The sequence below is a fragment of the Chiroxiphia lanceolata genome, chromosome 30 (genome assembly GCF_009829145.1).
Source record: "Chiroxiphia lanceolata isolate bChiLan1 chromosome 30, bChiLan1.pri, whole genome shotgun sequence".
In the NCBI taxonomy this organism is placed as follows: Eukaryota; Metazoa; Chordata; class Aves; order Passeriformes; family Pipridae; genus Chiroxiphia; species Chiroxiphia lanceolata.
In genome coordinates this window covers 730,243-746,483 of record NC_045666.1, presented here as the reverse complement: position 1 = coordinate 746,483, position 16,241 = coordinate 730,243, and the positions used below count along the sequence as shown (strand labels likewise).

Below are 16,241 nucleotides of genomic sequence, written 5' to 3'. Positions count from 1 at the left end.
GGGACCCTCTGTGGGTGCTGGGATGAGTCAAGACCCCCTTTGGGTGCTGGGGGGTGAGTCAGGACGCCCTTTTGGTGCTGGGGGCGTGCCAGGACCCCCATTGGGTGATGGAAGTGAGTCAAGACCCCCTTTGGGTGCTGGTGGGTGCCACTGTATGCTGGGGGGGCCGGGACCCCCGTTGTGTGCTGGGGGTGAGTCAGGACCCCCGTTGGGTGCTGGGTGGGTCAGGACCCCCTTTGAGTGCTGAGGGTGGGTCAGAACCCCCTTTGGGTGCTGGGGGGTGCCAGGACCCCCACTGTATGCTGGGGGGGCTGGGACCCCCTTTGTGTGCTGTGGGTGAGTCAAAACCCCCATTGGGTGCTGGGGGGGTGCCAGGACAATCTGTGGGTGCTGGGATGAGTCAAGACCCCCATTGGGTGCTGGGGGCGTGCCAGGACCCTCATTGGGTGATGGGAGTGAGTCAAGACCCCCTGTTGGGTGCTGGTGGGTGCCACTGTATGCTGGGGGGAGGCCAAGACCCCCATTGGGTGCTGGGAGTGAGTCAAGACCCCCTTTGGGTGCTGCGGGTGGATCAGGACCCCCTTTGGGTGCTGGGGGTGGGTCAGGACCCCCTTTGGGTGCTGGGGGTGGATCAGGACCCCCTTTGGTGCTGGGGGGGGATCAGGACCCCCTTTGGGTGCTGGGGGTGGGTCAGGACCCCTGTTGGGTGCTGGGGGGAGGCCACGACCCCCACTGGGTGCTGTGGGGGTCCCCCTACCCCCTGTTTTCAGCCCCCCCCTCGTGGGTTCAGCCCCCCGGGGTCCCACCCACCATTCCCAGGCCATGGGGGTCCGGGCCCCCCCAAATTCCACCCCCACCCCCCCCAGTGCCCAGGGCGTGGCCGTGGTGGCGGCGGCGGTTTATTAATGAATTAATTCATTAATTAATTGCTCGTTAGCGGCGGCGACGGCGCGGGGGGGACACATGCGGGGGGGGAGGGGCGAGGTGCCAGCGGTGACGGGGGGGGGACACGGGGGGGACACAGGGGGGACACGAGGAGGGGGAACACGGGGGGGGGGGAAGTACAAACACGGGGGGGGGGTCGGGGCTGGAGCCGGAGGGGCCGGAGCGGGAGGAGGCTCCGGGAATTCCAGGAGGATGCCGCAGGATTCCCGAGGTGTGGTGGATCCATCCGGGATGCCAGAGGGTGCCCGAGGCACAGCAGATCCGGGATGCCAACGGATTCCGGAGACACGATGGATCCAAAGGGTGCCCTGAACACACCGGGATGCCCCAGGATGCCAAAGGGTTCCCGAGGTGTGAGGGATCCAAGATGCCCCAGGATGCCAAAGGATTCCCGAGGTGTGAGGGATCCAGGATGCCCCAGGATGCCAAAGGGTTCCCGAGGTGTGAGGGATCCAAGATGCCCCAGGATGCCAAAGGATTCCCGAGGTGTGAGGGATCCAGGATGCCAAAGGATTCCCAAGGTGTGACGGATCCAGGATGCCAAAGGGTTCCCGAGGTGTGATGGATCCGGGATGCCCCAGGATGCCAAAGGATTCCCAAGGTGTGAGGGATCCAGGATGCCAAAGGATTCCCAAGGTGTGATGGATCCAGGATGCCAAAGGATTCCCAAGGTGTGACAGATCCGGGATGCCCCAGGATGCCAAAGGATTCCCAAGGTGTGAGGGATCCAGGATGCCCCAGGATGCCAAAGGATTCCCAAGGTGTGAGGGATCCAGGATGCCAAAGGATTCCAGGGACATGATGGATCCGGGGTGCCAAAGGATTCCAGGGACACGATGGATCCAGGATGCCAAAGGATTCCAGGGACATGATGGATCCAGGATGCCAAAGGATTCCGGGGACACGATGGATCCAGGATGCCAAAGGATTCCGGGGACACGATGGATCCAGGATGCCAAAGGATTCCAGAGTCAGGATGGATCCAGGATGCCAAAGGATGCTCCGAACACACCGGGAGGTCACAGGATGCCCAAGATGTGAAGGATTTGGGATACCAGGGGATGCCCAGGGCACAGCAGATCCAGGATACCAGAGGGTGCCCAAGGAATACCGGGATGCCAGAGGATGCCCAAGGAATACCGGGATACCAGAGGGTGCCCAAGGAATACTGGGATGCCAGAGGATGCCCAAGGCACACCGGGATACCAGAGGATGCCCAAGGAATACCGGGATGCTGGAGGGTGCCCAAGGAACATTGGGATACCGGAGGGTGCCCAAGGCACATCGGGATACTGGAGGATGCCCAGGGCACACTGGGATGCCAGAGGATGCCCAAGGCACACTGGGATGCCAGAGGATGCCCAAGGCACACTAGGATGCCGGAGGGTGCCCATGGCACACCGGGATGCCCGTCAGGGCCAGAGGAATTGGGGGATTCCGGGGACCCACTGGAGTCAGGAGGTGCTGGAGGGACCCCCTGGAACCGGGGGACACTGGAGCTGGGGGCTGGCACTGCCACCGCGGGGGCTGCCCCTGCTGTGCCCCCCAGCCCTCCCTGTGTGCATTGCCATCCTCCCTGTGTCCAGTGCCACCCTTCCTGTGCCCCCCAGCCCTCCCTGTCCCCAGCACCACCCTCCCTGTCCCCAGTGCCACCTCCCTGTGCCCAGGGCCATCCTCCCTCTATCCAGTGCCACCCTCCTTGTCCCCAGTGCCACCTCCCTGTCCCCAATGCCACCCTCCCTGTGCCCAGGGCCATTCTTCCTATATCCAGTGCCACCCTCCCTGTTCCCAGCACCACCCTCTTTGTCCCCAGTGCCACCCTCCTTGTGCCCAGTGCCACCTTCCTTGTCCCCAGTGCCATCCTCCCTGTATCCAGTGCCACCCCCCTGTGCCCAGCACCACCCTCCCTCTCCCCTGCGCCACCCTCCCTGTTCCAAGTGCCACCCCCCCGTCCCCAGTGCCACCCTCCCTGTCCCAGTGCCACCCTCCTTGCCCCCAGTGCCACCCTCCCTGTGCCCAGTGCCACCCTCCCTGTGCCCAGGGCCATCCTTCCTATATCCAGTGCCACCTCCCTGTCCCCGGTGCCACCCTCCTTGTCCCCAGCACCACCCTCCCTGTCTCCAGTGCCACCCCCCTGTCCCTAGTGCCACCCTCCTTGTCCCCAGCACCACCCTCCCTGTCTCCAGTGCCACCCTCCCTGTCCCAAGTGCCACCCCCCCGTCCCCAGTGCCACCCTCCCTGTCCCAGTGCCACCCTCCCTGTCCCAGTGTCACCCTCCCTGTGCCCAGTGCCACCTCCCTGTCCCCAGTGCCACCCTCCCTGTCCCAAGTGCCACCCCCCTGTCCCCAGTGTCACCCTCCCTGTCCCCAGCACCACTCTCCTTGTCCCCAGTGCCATCTCCCTGTATCCAGTGCCACCTCCCTGTCCCCAGTGCCACCTCCCTGTCTCCAGTGCCACCCTCCCTGTCCCCAGTGCCACCCTCCCTGTGCCAGCCCCTCTCGAGTGCCAGGGGAGGGGGGTGGATGGGGAAGAAGCGTTTTTAAAACCCCCCCGGGGACCAATCGCGGGCCGGGGGGAGGGGCCGGGCAGCCCCCGAGTGGCAGTGACGGCCCGGGAGGCACCGGGGGCACCGGGGGGCACCGGGGGCACCGGGGACCAGGCTGGGGGGGGCAGGGACCGCCCAGGGGGTTTCTGGTACAGGGGTTGGCACCGATCTGTGCCTGTTCCTGGGGGGCTTCTGGTGTAGTTGGCACCGATCTACGACCGTCCCCAGGGGGCTCCTGGCACAGGGGTTGGCACTGATCTGTGACTGTTCCTGGGGGCTCCTGGCACAGGGGTTGGCACTGATCTGTGACTGTTCCTGGGGGCTCCTGGCACAGGGGTGGCACCAATCTGTGCCTGTTCCCAGAGGGCTCCTGGCACAGGGGTTGGTACTGATCTATGACTGTTCCGGGGGGGTTTCTGGTATGGTTGGCACTGATCTGTGCCCGTTTCCGGGGGGTTCCTGGCACAGGGGTTGGCACTGATCTGTGCCCATTCCTGGGGGGTTCCTGGTGTTGTTGGCACCGATTTGTACCTGTTCCCAGGGGGGTCCTGGCAGAGGGGTTGGCACTGATCTGTACCTGTTCCTGGGGGGCTCCTGGCACGGGGGTTGGCACTGATCTATGACTGTCCCCGAGAGGCTCCTGGCACAAGAGTTGGCACCAATCTGTGCCCATTTCTGGGGGGCTCCTGGCACGGGGGTGACACCAATCTGTGCCTGTCCCCAGGGAGCTCCTGGCACAGGGGTTGGCACTGATCTATGACTGTCCCCAGGGAGCTCCTGGCACAGGGGGTGGCACTGATCTGTGCCCATTCCCAGAGGGCTCCTGGCACAGGGGTTGGCACTGATCTATGACTGTTCCTGGGGGCTCCTGGCACAGGGGTGGCACCAATCTGTGCCCGTTTCCGGGGGGCTCCTGGCACGAGGGTTGGCACTGATGTGTGCCCATTCCTGGGGGGCTCCTGGTGTTGTTGGCACTGATTTGTACCTGTTCCCAGAGGGGTCCTGGCACAGGGGTTGGCACTGATCTGTACCTGTTCCTGGGGGGCTCCTGGCACGGGGGTTGGCACTGATCTACAACTGTACCCGGGGGGCTCCTGGCACAGGGGTGGCACTGATTTGTACCTGTTCCCAGGGGGGTCCTGACACAGGGGTTGGCACTGATTTGTACCTGTTCCCAGGGGGGTCCTGACACAGGGGTTGGCACTGATCTGTACCTGTTCCTGGGGGGGTCCTGGCACAGGGGTTGGCACTGATCTGTACCTGTTCCTGGGGGGCTCCCGGCACAGGGGGTGACACTGATTTGTGCCCATTCCTGTGGGGCTCCTGGTACGGGGTTGGCACTGATTTATGACTGTCCCTGGGGAGCTCCTGGCACAGGGGTTGGCACTGATCTGTGCCTGTCCCCAGGGGGCTCCTGGCACTGATTTGTGCCCATTCCCAGGGGGGTTCCTGGTACAGGGGTTGGCACTGATCTGTGCCTGTCCCCAGGGAGCTCCTGGCACAGGGGTTGGCACTGATCTGTGCCTGTCCCCAGGGAGCTCCTGGCACAGGGGGTGACACCGATCTGTGCCCGTCCCTGGGGGGCACAGGCGTGGTTGGCACTGGTGTGGTTGGCACTGATCCGTGCCCGGCCCGGGGGGGGCTCCTGGCACAGGGGTTGGCACCAATCCGTGCCCGGCCCGGGGGGGCTCCTGCCCTGCGAATGGTGCTGAACTCGATGGCGTCGAAGACTTTGGACAAGAGACGGTGTCACTGAGCCGGACGAGGACCTGGCGGGAGGGGACGGTCACAGCGATGCCACCCCCCCCTGCCCTGCCCTGTGCCCTCCCCCCGTGCCCACCTCGCTCCTCCCGGGGTTATTCCACGTCCCCGTTCTCCCTGTGGGCGCTGGGGGCCGGGGGGTCCTCACACGGCGACAGCTCCTCGATGGACGCCTGGTTGGTGATGCCTGGGGGGGACACGGAGCCGCGGGGTCACGGGGCGTCCCGGGAGCACCAGGAGCACCCAGGACACCCCAAAATCCCACCCTGTGCCCCGGAGGAGCATCCAAACCCTCCTGGAGCTCTGGCAGCCTCGGTCAACCACCAACCCAACCACCCTTGGGGGGAAGAACCTTTTCCCAAAACCCTCCCTGACCCTGCCCTGGCACAGCCCCAGGTCATCCCAGAGTCTGCCCAGTTGGAAGGGACCCACCAGGACCATCCAGTCCAACCCCACACCCCAAAATCCCACCCTGTGCCCCAGAGGAGCATCCAAACCCTCCTGGAGCTCTGGCAGCCTTGGGGCTGTGCCCACTGCACTGGGGAGCCTGGGCAGTGCCAACCACCCTCTGGGGGAAGAACCTTTCCCTGGGATCCACCCTGACCCTGCCCTGGCACAGCTCCAGGACATCCCACAATCTACCCAGTTGGAAGGGACCCACCAGGACCATCCAGTCCAACCCTGTGCCCTGCCCAGGACACCCCAAAATCCCACCCTGTGCCCCAGAGGATCACCCAAACACCCCCTGAGCTCTGCCAGCCTCGGTCAACCACCAGCCCAACCACCCTTGGGGGGCAGAACCTTTCCCTGGGATCCACCCTGCCCCTGCCCTGGCACAGCTCCAGGGCATTCCAGAATCTGCCCAGCTGGAAGGGACCCACCAGGACCATCCAAGTCCAACCCCACACCCCAAAATCCTACCCTGTGCCCCAGAGGATCACTCAAACACCCCTTGAGCTCTGGCAGGCTTGGGGCCGTGCCCACTGCCCTGGGGAGCCTGGGCAGTGCCCACCCACCCTCAGGGGGAAGAACCTTTTCCCAAAACCCTCCCTGACCCTGCCCTGGCACAGCTCCAGGACATCCCAGAATCTACCCAGTTGGAAGGGACACACCAGGAACACCTAGTCCAACCCTGTGCCCTGCCCAGACACCCCAAAATCCCACCCTGTGCCCCAGAGGATCACCCAAACACCCCCTGAGCTCTGCCAGCCTTGGTCAACCACCAACCCACCCACCCTTGGGGGTAGGAACCATTTCCCCAAATCCACCCTGACCCTGCCCTGGCACAGCTCCAGGACATTCCAGAGTCTGCCCAGTTGGAAGGGACCCACCAGGACCATCCAGTCCAACCCCCAGCCCTGCCCAGGACACCCCAAAATCCCACCCTGTGCCCCAAAGGATCACTCAAACACCCCTGGAGCTCTGGCAGCCTTGGTCAACCACCAACCCACCCACCCTCGGGGGGCAGAACCTTTCCCTGGGCTCCACCCTGACCTTGCCCTGGCACAGCTCCAGGACATCCCACAATCTGCCCAGCTGGAAGGGACCCACCAGGAGCACCCAGTCCAACCCTGTGCTCTGCCCAGGACACCTCAAAATCCTACCCTGTGCCCCAGAGGAGCATCCAAACCCTCCGGGAGCTCTGGCAGCCTTGGGGCTGCCCCCACTGCCCTGGGCAGCCTGGGCAGTGCCCAACCAGCCTCAGGGGGAAGAACCTTTTCCCAAAACCCTCCCTACCCCTGCCCTGGCACAGCTCCAGGACATCCCAGAATCCCAGAATCTGCCCAGTTGGAAGGGACCCACCAGGACCATCCAGTCCAACCCTGTGCCCTGCCCAGACACCCCAAAATCCCACCCTGTGCCCCAGAGGATCACCCAAACACCCCCTGAGCTCTGCCAGCCTCGGTCAACCACCAACCCACCCACCCTCTGGGGGAAGAACCTTTCCCTGGGCTCCCCCCTGCCCCTGCACCACAGCTCCAGAACATTCCCCGGGTGCTGCCCCTGCTCCCCCCAGGGCAGAGCTCAGTCCCTGCCCCTCCTCTGCCTCTCCTGAAGCTGTTGAAGCCCCAGTGAGGTCTCCCCTCTGCCTCCTCTGTCCTGGTGATCCTGGTGACCCTGGTGGCCCTGGTGACCCTGGTGGCCCTGGTGGCCCTGGTGACCCTGGTGGTCATGGTGACCCTGGTGGTCATGGTGACCCTGGTGACCCCGGTGGCCCTGGTGGCCCCTGGTGACCCTGGTGATCCTGGTGGCCCCCGTGGCCCTGGTGGCCCTGGTGGCTCCAGTGGCCCCGGTGACCCTGGTGACCCTGGTGGCCCTGGTGGCCCCGGTGGCCGTCACCTACCGCTGGCCGCCCTCTCCTTCCACTTCTGCTTGTTCTCCTGGATGTGCCTGGTCCAGGTGGAGCGGAACCCGGCCAGGTCGGCCTTGATGTCCCCCAGCTCCAGGTGCTCGTCCAGGGACTGCTGCCGCCACTGCGAGCTGGGCACATGGGCACGGGGGTTGGCACCACCCCCAGGGCACGGCCACCCCACAGAGACCCCCAGGACATGGGGGTTGGCACCACGGCCACCCCCCAGAGCCCCCAGGACACGGGGGTTGGCACCACGGCCACCCCCCAGAGCCCCCCAGGACACGGGGGTTGGCACCACCCCCAAGACACAGGGGTCGGCACCACGGCCATCCCCAGGCCCCCCAGGACATGGGGGTTGGCACCTCTGCCACCCCCCAGAGCCCCCCTGGGCACAGGGGTTAGCACCACTGCCACCCCCCAGAGCCCCTCTGGGACACAGGGGTTGGCACCACCCCCAAGACACAGGGGTTGGCACCACGGCCACCTCAGAGACCCCCAGGGCACGGGGGTTGGCACCACAGCCATCCCCAGGCCTCCCAGGACATGGGGGTTGGCAGCACGGCCACCCCACAGAGACCCCCAGGACACGGGGGTTGGCACCTCTCCCACCCCCCAGAGCCCCTCTGGGACACGGGGCTTGGCACCATGGCCACCCCCCAGAGCCCTCCAGGACACGGGGGTTGGCACCACCCCCAAGACACAGGGGTTGGCACCACAGGCACCCCACAGAGCCCCTCTGGGACACTGGGGTTGGCACCTCTCCCACCCCCCAGAGCCCCCTGGAACACAGGGGTTGGCACCATGGCCACCCCCCAGAGCCCCCCAGGACACGGGGGTTGGCACCACCCCCAAGACACAGGGGTCAGCACCACGGCCACCCCCAGAGCCCCCCGGGACACAGAGGTTGGCACCACAGCCACCCCCAGAGCCCCCCAGGACAGAGGGGTTGGCACCACAGCCACCCCCCAGAGCCCTCCAGGACACGGGGGTTGGCATCACTGCCACCCCCAGAGCCCCCCAGGACACAGGGGTTGGCACCATTGCCACCCCACTGAGACCCCCAGGACACAGGGGTTGGCACCTCTGCCACCCCCAGAGCCCCCCTGGGCACAGGGGTTGGCACCACTGCCACCCCCCAGAGCCCTCCAGGACACGGGGGTTGGCACCTCTGCCACCCCCCAGAGCCCCCCAGGACAGGGAGGTTGGCACCACTGCCACCTCCCAGCCCTCTCAGGACCCAGGGGTGCCCCCTCCCCCCCACCCCGGCGGGGTTGCCCACCTGGCCTGCGGGGTGGCCGCGGGGTCGCCCTTGGCTTTGGTGCCGTCCTCGGCCAGCGGCAGCACCATCTTCTCGGCCACGTCGCTGAGCACGGAGAAGGTGGGCTCCACGATGAAGTCGATGAAGCCTGGGGAGGGCAGGGGGTGGGGACACGCTGGGGACACGCCCTGGGGACAACGGGGACGCCGGGGACATCCCCCGGCCGTGGTAGGACATCCCACCCCAAACCCCCCCCCCCGGGATGTGAGCGAGACAACAAAGGTGGCAGTGGGGGGCTGAGGGGGGTCGGGAGGTGTTGGAACCCCAAATGAACATCCCGGTGGGGAGGGGAGCACCCTCAACCCCAAATGAACATCCCGGTGGGGAGGGGACCACCCTCAACCCCAAATGAACATCCTGAGGGTGAGGGGAGCACCTTGAACCCCAAATGAACATCCTGGTGGGGAGGAACCACCTTGAACCCCAAATGAACATCCTGGTGGGGAGGAACCACCTTGAACCCCAAATGAACATCCTGGTGGGGAGGAACCACCTTGAACCCCAAATGAACATCCCGGTGGGGAGGAACCACCTTGAACCCCAAATGAACATCCCGGTGGGGAGGAACCACCTTGAACCCCAAATGAACATCCTGGTGGGGAGGAACCACCTCGGAGAAGGAGTTTAGAAAGCTGAGGGGGGGTCCTGAGGGGTATTTGGGGCTCTTCGGGGGGTGTTGGGGGCTCTTCGGGGGGTGTTGGGGGGTCCTTTCTACACCTCGTGACTCAACGGGGTCAATAAACTCGGTCTAAAGGCCCCCACTCTGCCCCGGGACAGGGAGGGGACAGGGTGGGAGCAGGATGGGGACAGGGTGGGGACAGGGTGGGGACAGAATGGGGACAGAGTGGGCACAGGGTGGGCACAGGGTGGGCACAGGGTGGGGATAGGGAGGGGACAGGGTGGGGACAGGGAGGGGACAGGATGAGGACAGAGTGGGGACAGGGTGGGGACAGGATGGGGACAGGGTGGGGACAGGGTGGGGACAGGGTGAGGACAGGGTGGGGACAAGGTGGGGACAAGGTGGGGACAGGGAGGGGACAGGGTGAGGACAGGGTGGGGATAGGGTGGGAGCAGGATGGAGACAGGGTGGGCACAGGGAGGGGACAAGGTGGGGACAGGGAGGGGACAGGGAGGGGACAGGATGAGGACAGGGTGGGAGCAGGATGGGGACAGGGTGGGGACAGGGTGGGCACAGGGTGGGGACAGAGAGGGGAGAGGATGGGGACAGGGAGGGGACAGGGAGGGGACAGGGTGGGGACAGAATGGAGACAGGGTGAGCACAGGGTGGGCACAGGGTGGGCACAGGGTGGGCACAGAGTTGGCAGAGGGTGGGCACAGGGTGGGCACAGGGTGGGCACAGGCCCCCCCAGCACTCACCGATCTGGGACTGGGCCACCAGCGTGGACGTTCGGTCACAGAGGGGCGAGAAGGGCAACCCCAGCTCGGCCTCCTTGTCCCCCTGCCGAGGCAAGGCCAGGTTGGGGGGGTCGGTGTCCCCAGGGGGGGTTTGGTGTCCCCGGGGGGGGTCAGTGTCCCCAGGGGGGGGTTTGGTGTCCTCAGGGGGGGGTCAGTGTCCCCAGGGGGGGTTTGGTGTCCCCGGGGGGAGGGAGTCAGTGTCCCCAAGAGGGGTCAGTGTCCCCAGGGGGGGGTCACTGTCCCCAGGGGAGGGTCTGTGTCCCCAAGGGGGGATATTGGTGTCCCCAAAGGGGGTTTGGTGTCCCCAGGGGGGTTGGTGTCCCCAGGGGGGGGTCAGTGTCCCCAAGGGGGGATATTGGTGTCCCCAGGGGGGTTTGGTGTCCCCAGGGGGGTTTGGCGTCCCCGGGGGGAGGGAGTCAGTGTCCCCAAGGGGGGGTCAGTGTCCCCGGGGGGGGTCGGTGTCCCTAAGGAGGGGTTGGTGTCCCCAGGGGGGTTTGGTGTCCCCGGGGGGGGTCAGTGTCCCCAGGGGGGGTTAGTGTCCCCAGGGGGGGTGTCAGTGTCCTCAGGGGTGTCGGTGTCCCCAAAGGGGGTTTGGTATCCCCAGGGGGGTTTGGTGTCCCCAGGGGAGGGCCTGTGACCCTAAGGGGGGTCGGTGTCCCCAAGGGGGGATATTGGTGTCCCCAAGGGGGGGTTTGGTGTCCCGGGGGGGAGTCGGTGTCCGCAGGGCGGTTTGGTGTCCCCAGAGGGGGTTTGGTGTCCCCACGGGGGTTTGGTGTCCCCAGGGAGGGTCAGTGTCCCCAGGGGAGGGTCTGTGTCCCCAAGGGGGGATATTGGTGTCCCCAAAGGGGGTTTGGTGTCCCCGGGGGAGGGGTGAGTGTCCCTGGGGGGGGGTTTGGTGTCCCCAAAGGGGGTTTGGTGTCCCCGGGGGAGGGGTAAGTGTCCCTGGGGGGGGGTCCCCGTGTCCCCCCCGCTGTCCCCGGCCCTACCTGGCGGAAGAACTCCTCCATGAGGGCCTTGGTCCAGCGGCCGTGCACGGCCCACGCCTTGGTGGGGTGGCTGATGTCGGCCGCGTGCAGGAGCAGCGACAGCACCTTCGACTTGTCCGGCCTGGCCAGGGACAGGAGCAGATTGTCCCCAAACCACCCCAGGGGACAGGAGCAGATTGTCCCCAAAGCCACCCCAGGGGACAGGAGCAGATTGTCCCCAAACCACCCCAGGGGACAGGAGCAGATTGTCCCCAAAGCCACCCCAGGGGACAGGAGCAGATTGTCCCCAAACCACCCCAGGGGACAGGAGCAGATTGTCCCCAAAGCCACCCCGGGGGAGGGCTCATCTTGTCCCCAAAGCCACCCCGGGGACAGGAGCAGTTTGTCCCCAAAGTCATCCCGGGGGAGGGCTCAGCTTGTCCCCAAAGCCACCCCAGGGGAGGGGTCAGCTTGTCCTCAAAGTCACCCCGGGGGACAGGAGCAGTTTGTCCCCAAACCACCCTGGGAGATGGGATCAGTTTGTCCCCAAAGCCACCCCAGGGACGGGATCAGTTTGTCCCCAAAGCCACCCCACTGCCCACCCAGGGACACCCCCAGTTCAAACCAGTGACTCCACTCAATTCAAACCAGTGACTCCCCAGTTCAAACCAGTGACTTCCCAGTTCAAACCAGTGCCCCCCCAATTCAAACCAGTGCCCCCCCCAATTCAAACCAGTGCCCCCCCAATTCAAACCAGTGTCCCCTCAATTCAAACCAGTGCCCCCCCCAATTCAAACCAGTGACTCCCCAGTTCAAACCAGTGACCCCCCCATTTCAAACCAGTGACTCCCCAGTTCAAACCAGTGCCCCCAGCCCACCCACCCACCTCTCCAGCTGCTGCAGCGACGTCTTCATGGCCTTGACCTGCTGGAAGTGGCAGGACATGTCGGTGGCCAGGACCATCTCGATGACCAGCGCCCGCAGCTCCCTGTGCCCGGGGGGGGACACAGGTCAGGGGTTGGGGACACCTCGGGGACACGGTCAGGGGAGGGGGGACACAGGTCAGGGGTTGGGGACACCTCGGGGACACGGCCAGGGAAGGGGGGACACAGGTCAGGGGTTGGGGACACCTCGGGGACACGGCCAGGGAAGGGGGGACACAGGTCAGGGGGTGGGGACACCTCGGGGACACAGTCAGGGGAGGGGGGACACAGGTCAGGGGTTGGGGACACCTCGGGGACACGGCCAGGGAAGGGGGGACCCAGGTCAGGGGTTGGGGACACCTCGGGGACACGGCCAGGGAAGGGGGGACACAGGTCAGGGGGTGGGGACACCTCGGGGACACCTCGGGGACATGCCCAGGGCAGGGGGGGACACAGTTCAGGGGTTGGGGACACCTCGAGGACACCCCAGGGGGACGTTCAAGGGAGGGGGGACACACATAAGGGGTTGGGGACACCTCGGGGACACAGCCAGGGAAGGGGGGACACACATCAGGGGCTGGGGACACCCTGGGGACACACCCAGGGGAGGGAGGACACACGTCAGCGGGTGGGGACACCTCGGGGACACCCTGGGGACACTCCCAGGTGAAGGAGGGACACATGTCAGGGGTTGGGGACACCCTGGGGACACGCCCAGGGGAGGGAGGACACACGTCAGCGGGTGGGGACACCTCGGGGACACCCTGGGGACGCACCCAGGTGAAGGAGGGACACACATCAGGGGCTGGGGACACCCTGGGGACACGCCCAGGGGAAGGGGGGAGACACATCAGGGGTTGGGGACACACATCAGGGGTTGGGGACACCTCGGGGACACTCTGGGGACACACCCAGGGGAGGTGGGACACACGTCGGGGGTTGGGGACACACATCAGGGGCTGGGGACACCTCGGGGACACTCCAAGGGGACGCACAGGGGAGGCGGGACACATGTCAGGGGTTGGGGACACACATCAGGGGTTGGGGACACCTCGAGGACACTCTGGGGACACGCCCAGGGGAGGCGGGTTGGGGGCACCTCGGGGGGATGCCCAGGTGAAGGGGGGACACACGTCAGGGGTTGGGGACACCTTGGGAACACCCCAGGGACACGCCCAGGGGAGGGGGGGACACATGTCAGGGGTTGGGGACACCTCGGGGACACCCTGGGGACACACCCAGGGGAGGTGGGACACACGTCAGGGGTTGGAGACACCTCGGGGACACACCCAGGTGAAGGAGGGACACACGTCAGGGGTTGGGGACACTCCGGGGACACACCCAGGGGAGGGAGGACACAGGTCAGCGGGTGGGGACACCTCGGGGACACCCTGGGGACACTCCCAGGTGAAGGGGGGACACACATCAGGGGTTGGGGACACCTCGGGGACACGGCCAGGGGAGGGAGGACACACGTCAGCGGGTGGGGACACCTCGGGGACACCCTGGGGACACTCCCAGGGGAGGGGGGGACACATGTCAGGGGTTGGGGACACCTCGGGGGGACGCCCAGGTGAAGGAGGGACACACGTCAGGGGTTGGGGACACCTCGGGGACACGGCCAGGGGAGGGGGGACGCAGGTCAGGGGGTGGGGACACCTCGGGGACACCCTGGGGACACGCCCAGGTGAAGGGGGGACACATGTCAGGGGTTGGGGACACCTCGGGGACACCCTGGGGACATGCCCAGGGGAAGGGGGGAGACACGTCAGGGGTTGGGGACACACATCAGGGGTTGGGGACACCTCGGGGACACTCCAAGGGGACGCCCAGGGGAGGTGGGACACGTCAGGGGTTGGGGGCACCTCGGGGGGACGCCCAGGTGAAGGAGGGACACACGTCAGGGGTTGGGGACACCTCGGGGACACCCCAGGGACACGCCCAGGGGAGGGGGGGACACATGTCAGGGGTTGGGGACACCTCGGGGACACGTCCAGGTGAAGGGGGGACACACATCAGGGGTTGGGGACACCTCGGGGACACCCTGGGGACATGCTCAGGGGAAGGGGGAGACACATCAGGGGCTGGGGACACCCTGGAGACACGCCCAGGGGAAGGGGGGAGACACATCAGGGGTTGGGGACACCCATCAGGGGTTGGGGACACCTCGGGGACACCCTGGGGACACACCCAGGTGAAGGAGGGACACACATCAGGGGCTGGGGACACCCTGGGGACACGCCCAGGGGAAGGGGGGAGACACATCAGGGGTTGGGGACACACATCAGGGGTTGGGGACACCTCGGGGACACTCTGGGGACACACCCAGGGGAGGTGGGACACACGTCAGGGGTTGGGGACACCTCGGGGACACACCCGGGTGAAGGAGGGACACACGTCAGGGGTTGGGGACACTCCGGGGACACCCGGGGGGATGCTCAAGGGAGGGGGGGACACACATCAGGGGCTGCGGACACCTCGGGGACACCCCGAGGGACACCCGAGGGAGGGGATACACACATCAGGGGTTGGGGACACCTTGGGGACATCCTGGGGACACTCCCAGGTGAAGGGGGGACACACGTCAGGGGTTGGGGACACCCTGGGGACACCCCGGGGACACGCCCAGGTGAAGGGGGGACACACGTCAGGGGCTGGGGACACCTCTGGGACACTCTGGGGACACGCCCAGGGGAAGGGGGGACACACGTCAGGGGTTGGGGACACCCCGAGGGGATGCTCAAGGGGGGGGAGACACAGGTCAGGGGTTGGGGACACCCCGGGGACACACAGGGAGACACCCAGGGGAGGGGGGGACACAGGTCAGGGGTTGGGGACACCTCGGGGACACCCGGGGGGACACTCAGATGAAGGGGGGGACACAGGTCAGGGGTTGGGGACACCCCGGGGACAGCCGGGGGGACACCCCGGAGGGGGCGGAGCTTACGAGAACTCGTCCTTGGTGAGGTTGACGAAGATGTTCATGTCGTCGTCCTGCATCATGCGGAACACGGCGCTGATGTGGTGGTTCTCCAGCACCGAGCGGTCGTTGTACAGGATGGCACAGTCCGACCTGGGCACGGGCACGCGGGGGACAGCGGCCACTGATGGGGGGGGACGGGCCACCCACCCACGCCCCCCCTTGGCACGAGAGAGCCCGCACGGGGCTGGCGTGGGGGTGTATCAGTGGCCCTGGGTGTCCCCAGGGTGCCACCACACCTGTACCCTGCCCAGAGCAGTGCCCCTGGGTGTCCCCAAGGTGCCACCACACCCATAGCCCGGCTGTATCAGTGCCCTGGGTGTCCCCAAGGTGCCACCCTTCCCAGAGCAGTGCCCCTGGGTGTCCCCAGGGTGCCACAACACCCATACCCTGGCTGTATCAGTGCCTGGGTGTCCCCAAGGGGCCACCACACCTGTACCCTGCCCAGAGCAGTGCCCCTGGGTGTCCCCATGGTGCCATCCTGCCTAGACCAGTGCCCCTGGGTGTCCCCAGGGTGCCACCACACCCATATCCCGGCTGTATCAGTGCCCTGGGTGTCCCCAAGGTGCCACCACACCTGTACCCTGCCTAGAGCAGTGCCCCTGGGTGTCCCCAGGGTGCCACAACACCCATACCCTGGCTGTATCAGTGCCTGGGTGTCCCCAAGGGGCCACCACACCTGTACCCTGCCCAGAGCAGTGCCCCTGGGTGTCCCCATGGTGCCATCCTGCCTAGACCAGTGCCCCTGGGTGGCCCCAGGGTGCCACCACACCCATACCCCGGCTGTATCAGTGCCCCTGGGTGGCCCCAGGGTGCCACCACACCCATATCCCAGCTGTATCAGTGCCCCTGGGTGTCCCCAAGGTGCCACCACACCCATATCCCGGCTGTATCAGTGCCCCTGGGTGTCCCCAGGGTGCCACCACACCCATACCCTGGCTGTATCAGTACCCTGGGTGTCCCCAAAGTGTTACCACACCCATATCCCGGCTGTATCAGTGTCCCTGGGTGCCCCCAAGGGGCCACCACATCTGT

General features: G+C 66.2%; 2 protein-coding genes across 4 annotated transcripts in view; both read right to left on the bottom strand.

Annotated features, from left to right (window-relative positions):
* Positions 1 to 881: 881 nt before the first annotated feature.
* LOC116800050 (collagen alpha-1(VIII) chain-like) lies at positions 882 to 2,519 on the bottom strand. Of its 3 annotated transcripts, none has more exons than XM_032713594.1 (2): positions 1,496 to 2,519; positions 882 to 1,459 (listed from the first exon to the last, which is right to left on the bottom strand). In XM_032713594.1, the coding sequence occupies exons 1-2, from the start codon at positions 2,228 to 2,230 to the stop codon at positions 923 to 925; spliced, it is 1,272 nt and encodes a 423-aa protein (XP_032569485.1). In that variant the 5' UTR covers positions 2,231 to 2,519; the 3' UTR covers positions 882 to 922. The 3 variants fall into 3 exon arrangements, with proteins under 3 accessions (XP_032569485.1, XP_032569486.1, XP_032569488.1); XM_032713595.1 differs by having other exon boundaries at positions 882 to 1,966; positions 2,036 to 2,519; XM_032713597.1 differs by having other exon boundaries at positions 882 to 2,062; positions 2,259 to 2,519.
* A 2,631-nt stretch (positions 2,520 to 5,150) lies between these two features.
* The window catches only part of PDE1B (phosphodiesterase 1B), a 12,766-nt gene continuing 1,675 nt past the window's right edge, over positions 5,151 to 16,241 (bottom strand). The window contains exons 2-9 of the mRNA XM_032713377.1: positions 15,174 to 15,299; positions 12,190 to 12,291; positions 11,325 to 11,445; positions 10,300 to 10,381; positions 8,884 to 9,010; positions 7,596 to 7,732; positions 5,331 to 5,438; positions 5,151 to 5,259 (exon numbers count right to left, since the gene is read on the bottom strand). Of these exons, the coding sequence (XP_032569268.1) occupies positions 5,347 to 5,438; positions 7,596 to 7,732; positions 8,884 to 9,010; positions 10,300 to 10,381; positions 11,325 to 11,445; positions 12,190 to 12,291; positions 15,174 to 15,299 (787 nt within the window). The 3' untranslated portion in view covers positions 5,151 to 5,259; positions 5,331 to 5,346. The remainder of the gene's footprint in view (positions 5,260 to 5,330; positions 5,439 to 7,595; positions 7,733 to 8,883; positions 9,011 to 10,299; positions 10,382 to 11,324; positions 11,446 to 12,189; positions 12,292 to 15,173; positions 15,300 to 16,241) is intronic.

Excerpts from the sequence above, each read along its gene's own strand:
- LOC116800050 (XM_032713594.1), bottom strand. The coding sequence starts at position 2,230 with ATGTGCCTTGGGCACCCTCCGGTATCCCAATGTTCCTTGGGCACCCTC. Across the intron at positions 1,460-1,495 it reads CGGATCCATCACACCTCGGG|ATCCTTTGGCATCCTGGATC; the intron begins AACCCTTTGGCA and ends CACACCTTGGGA.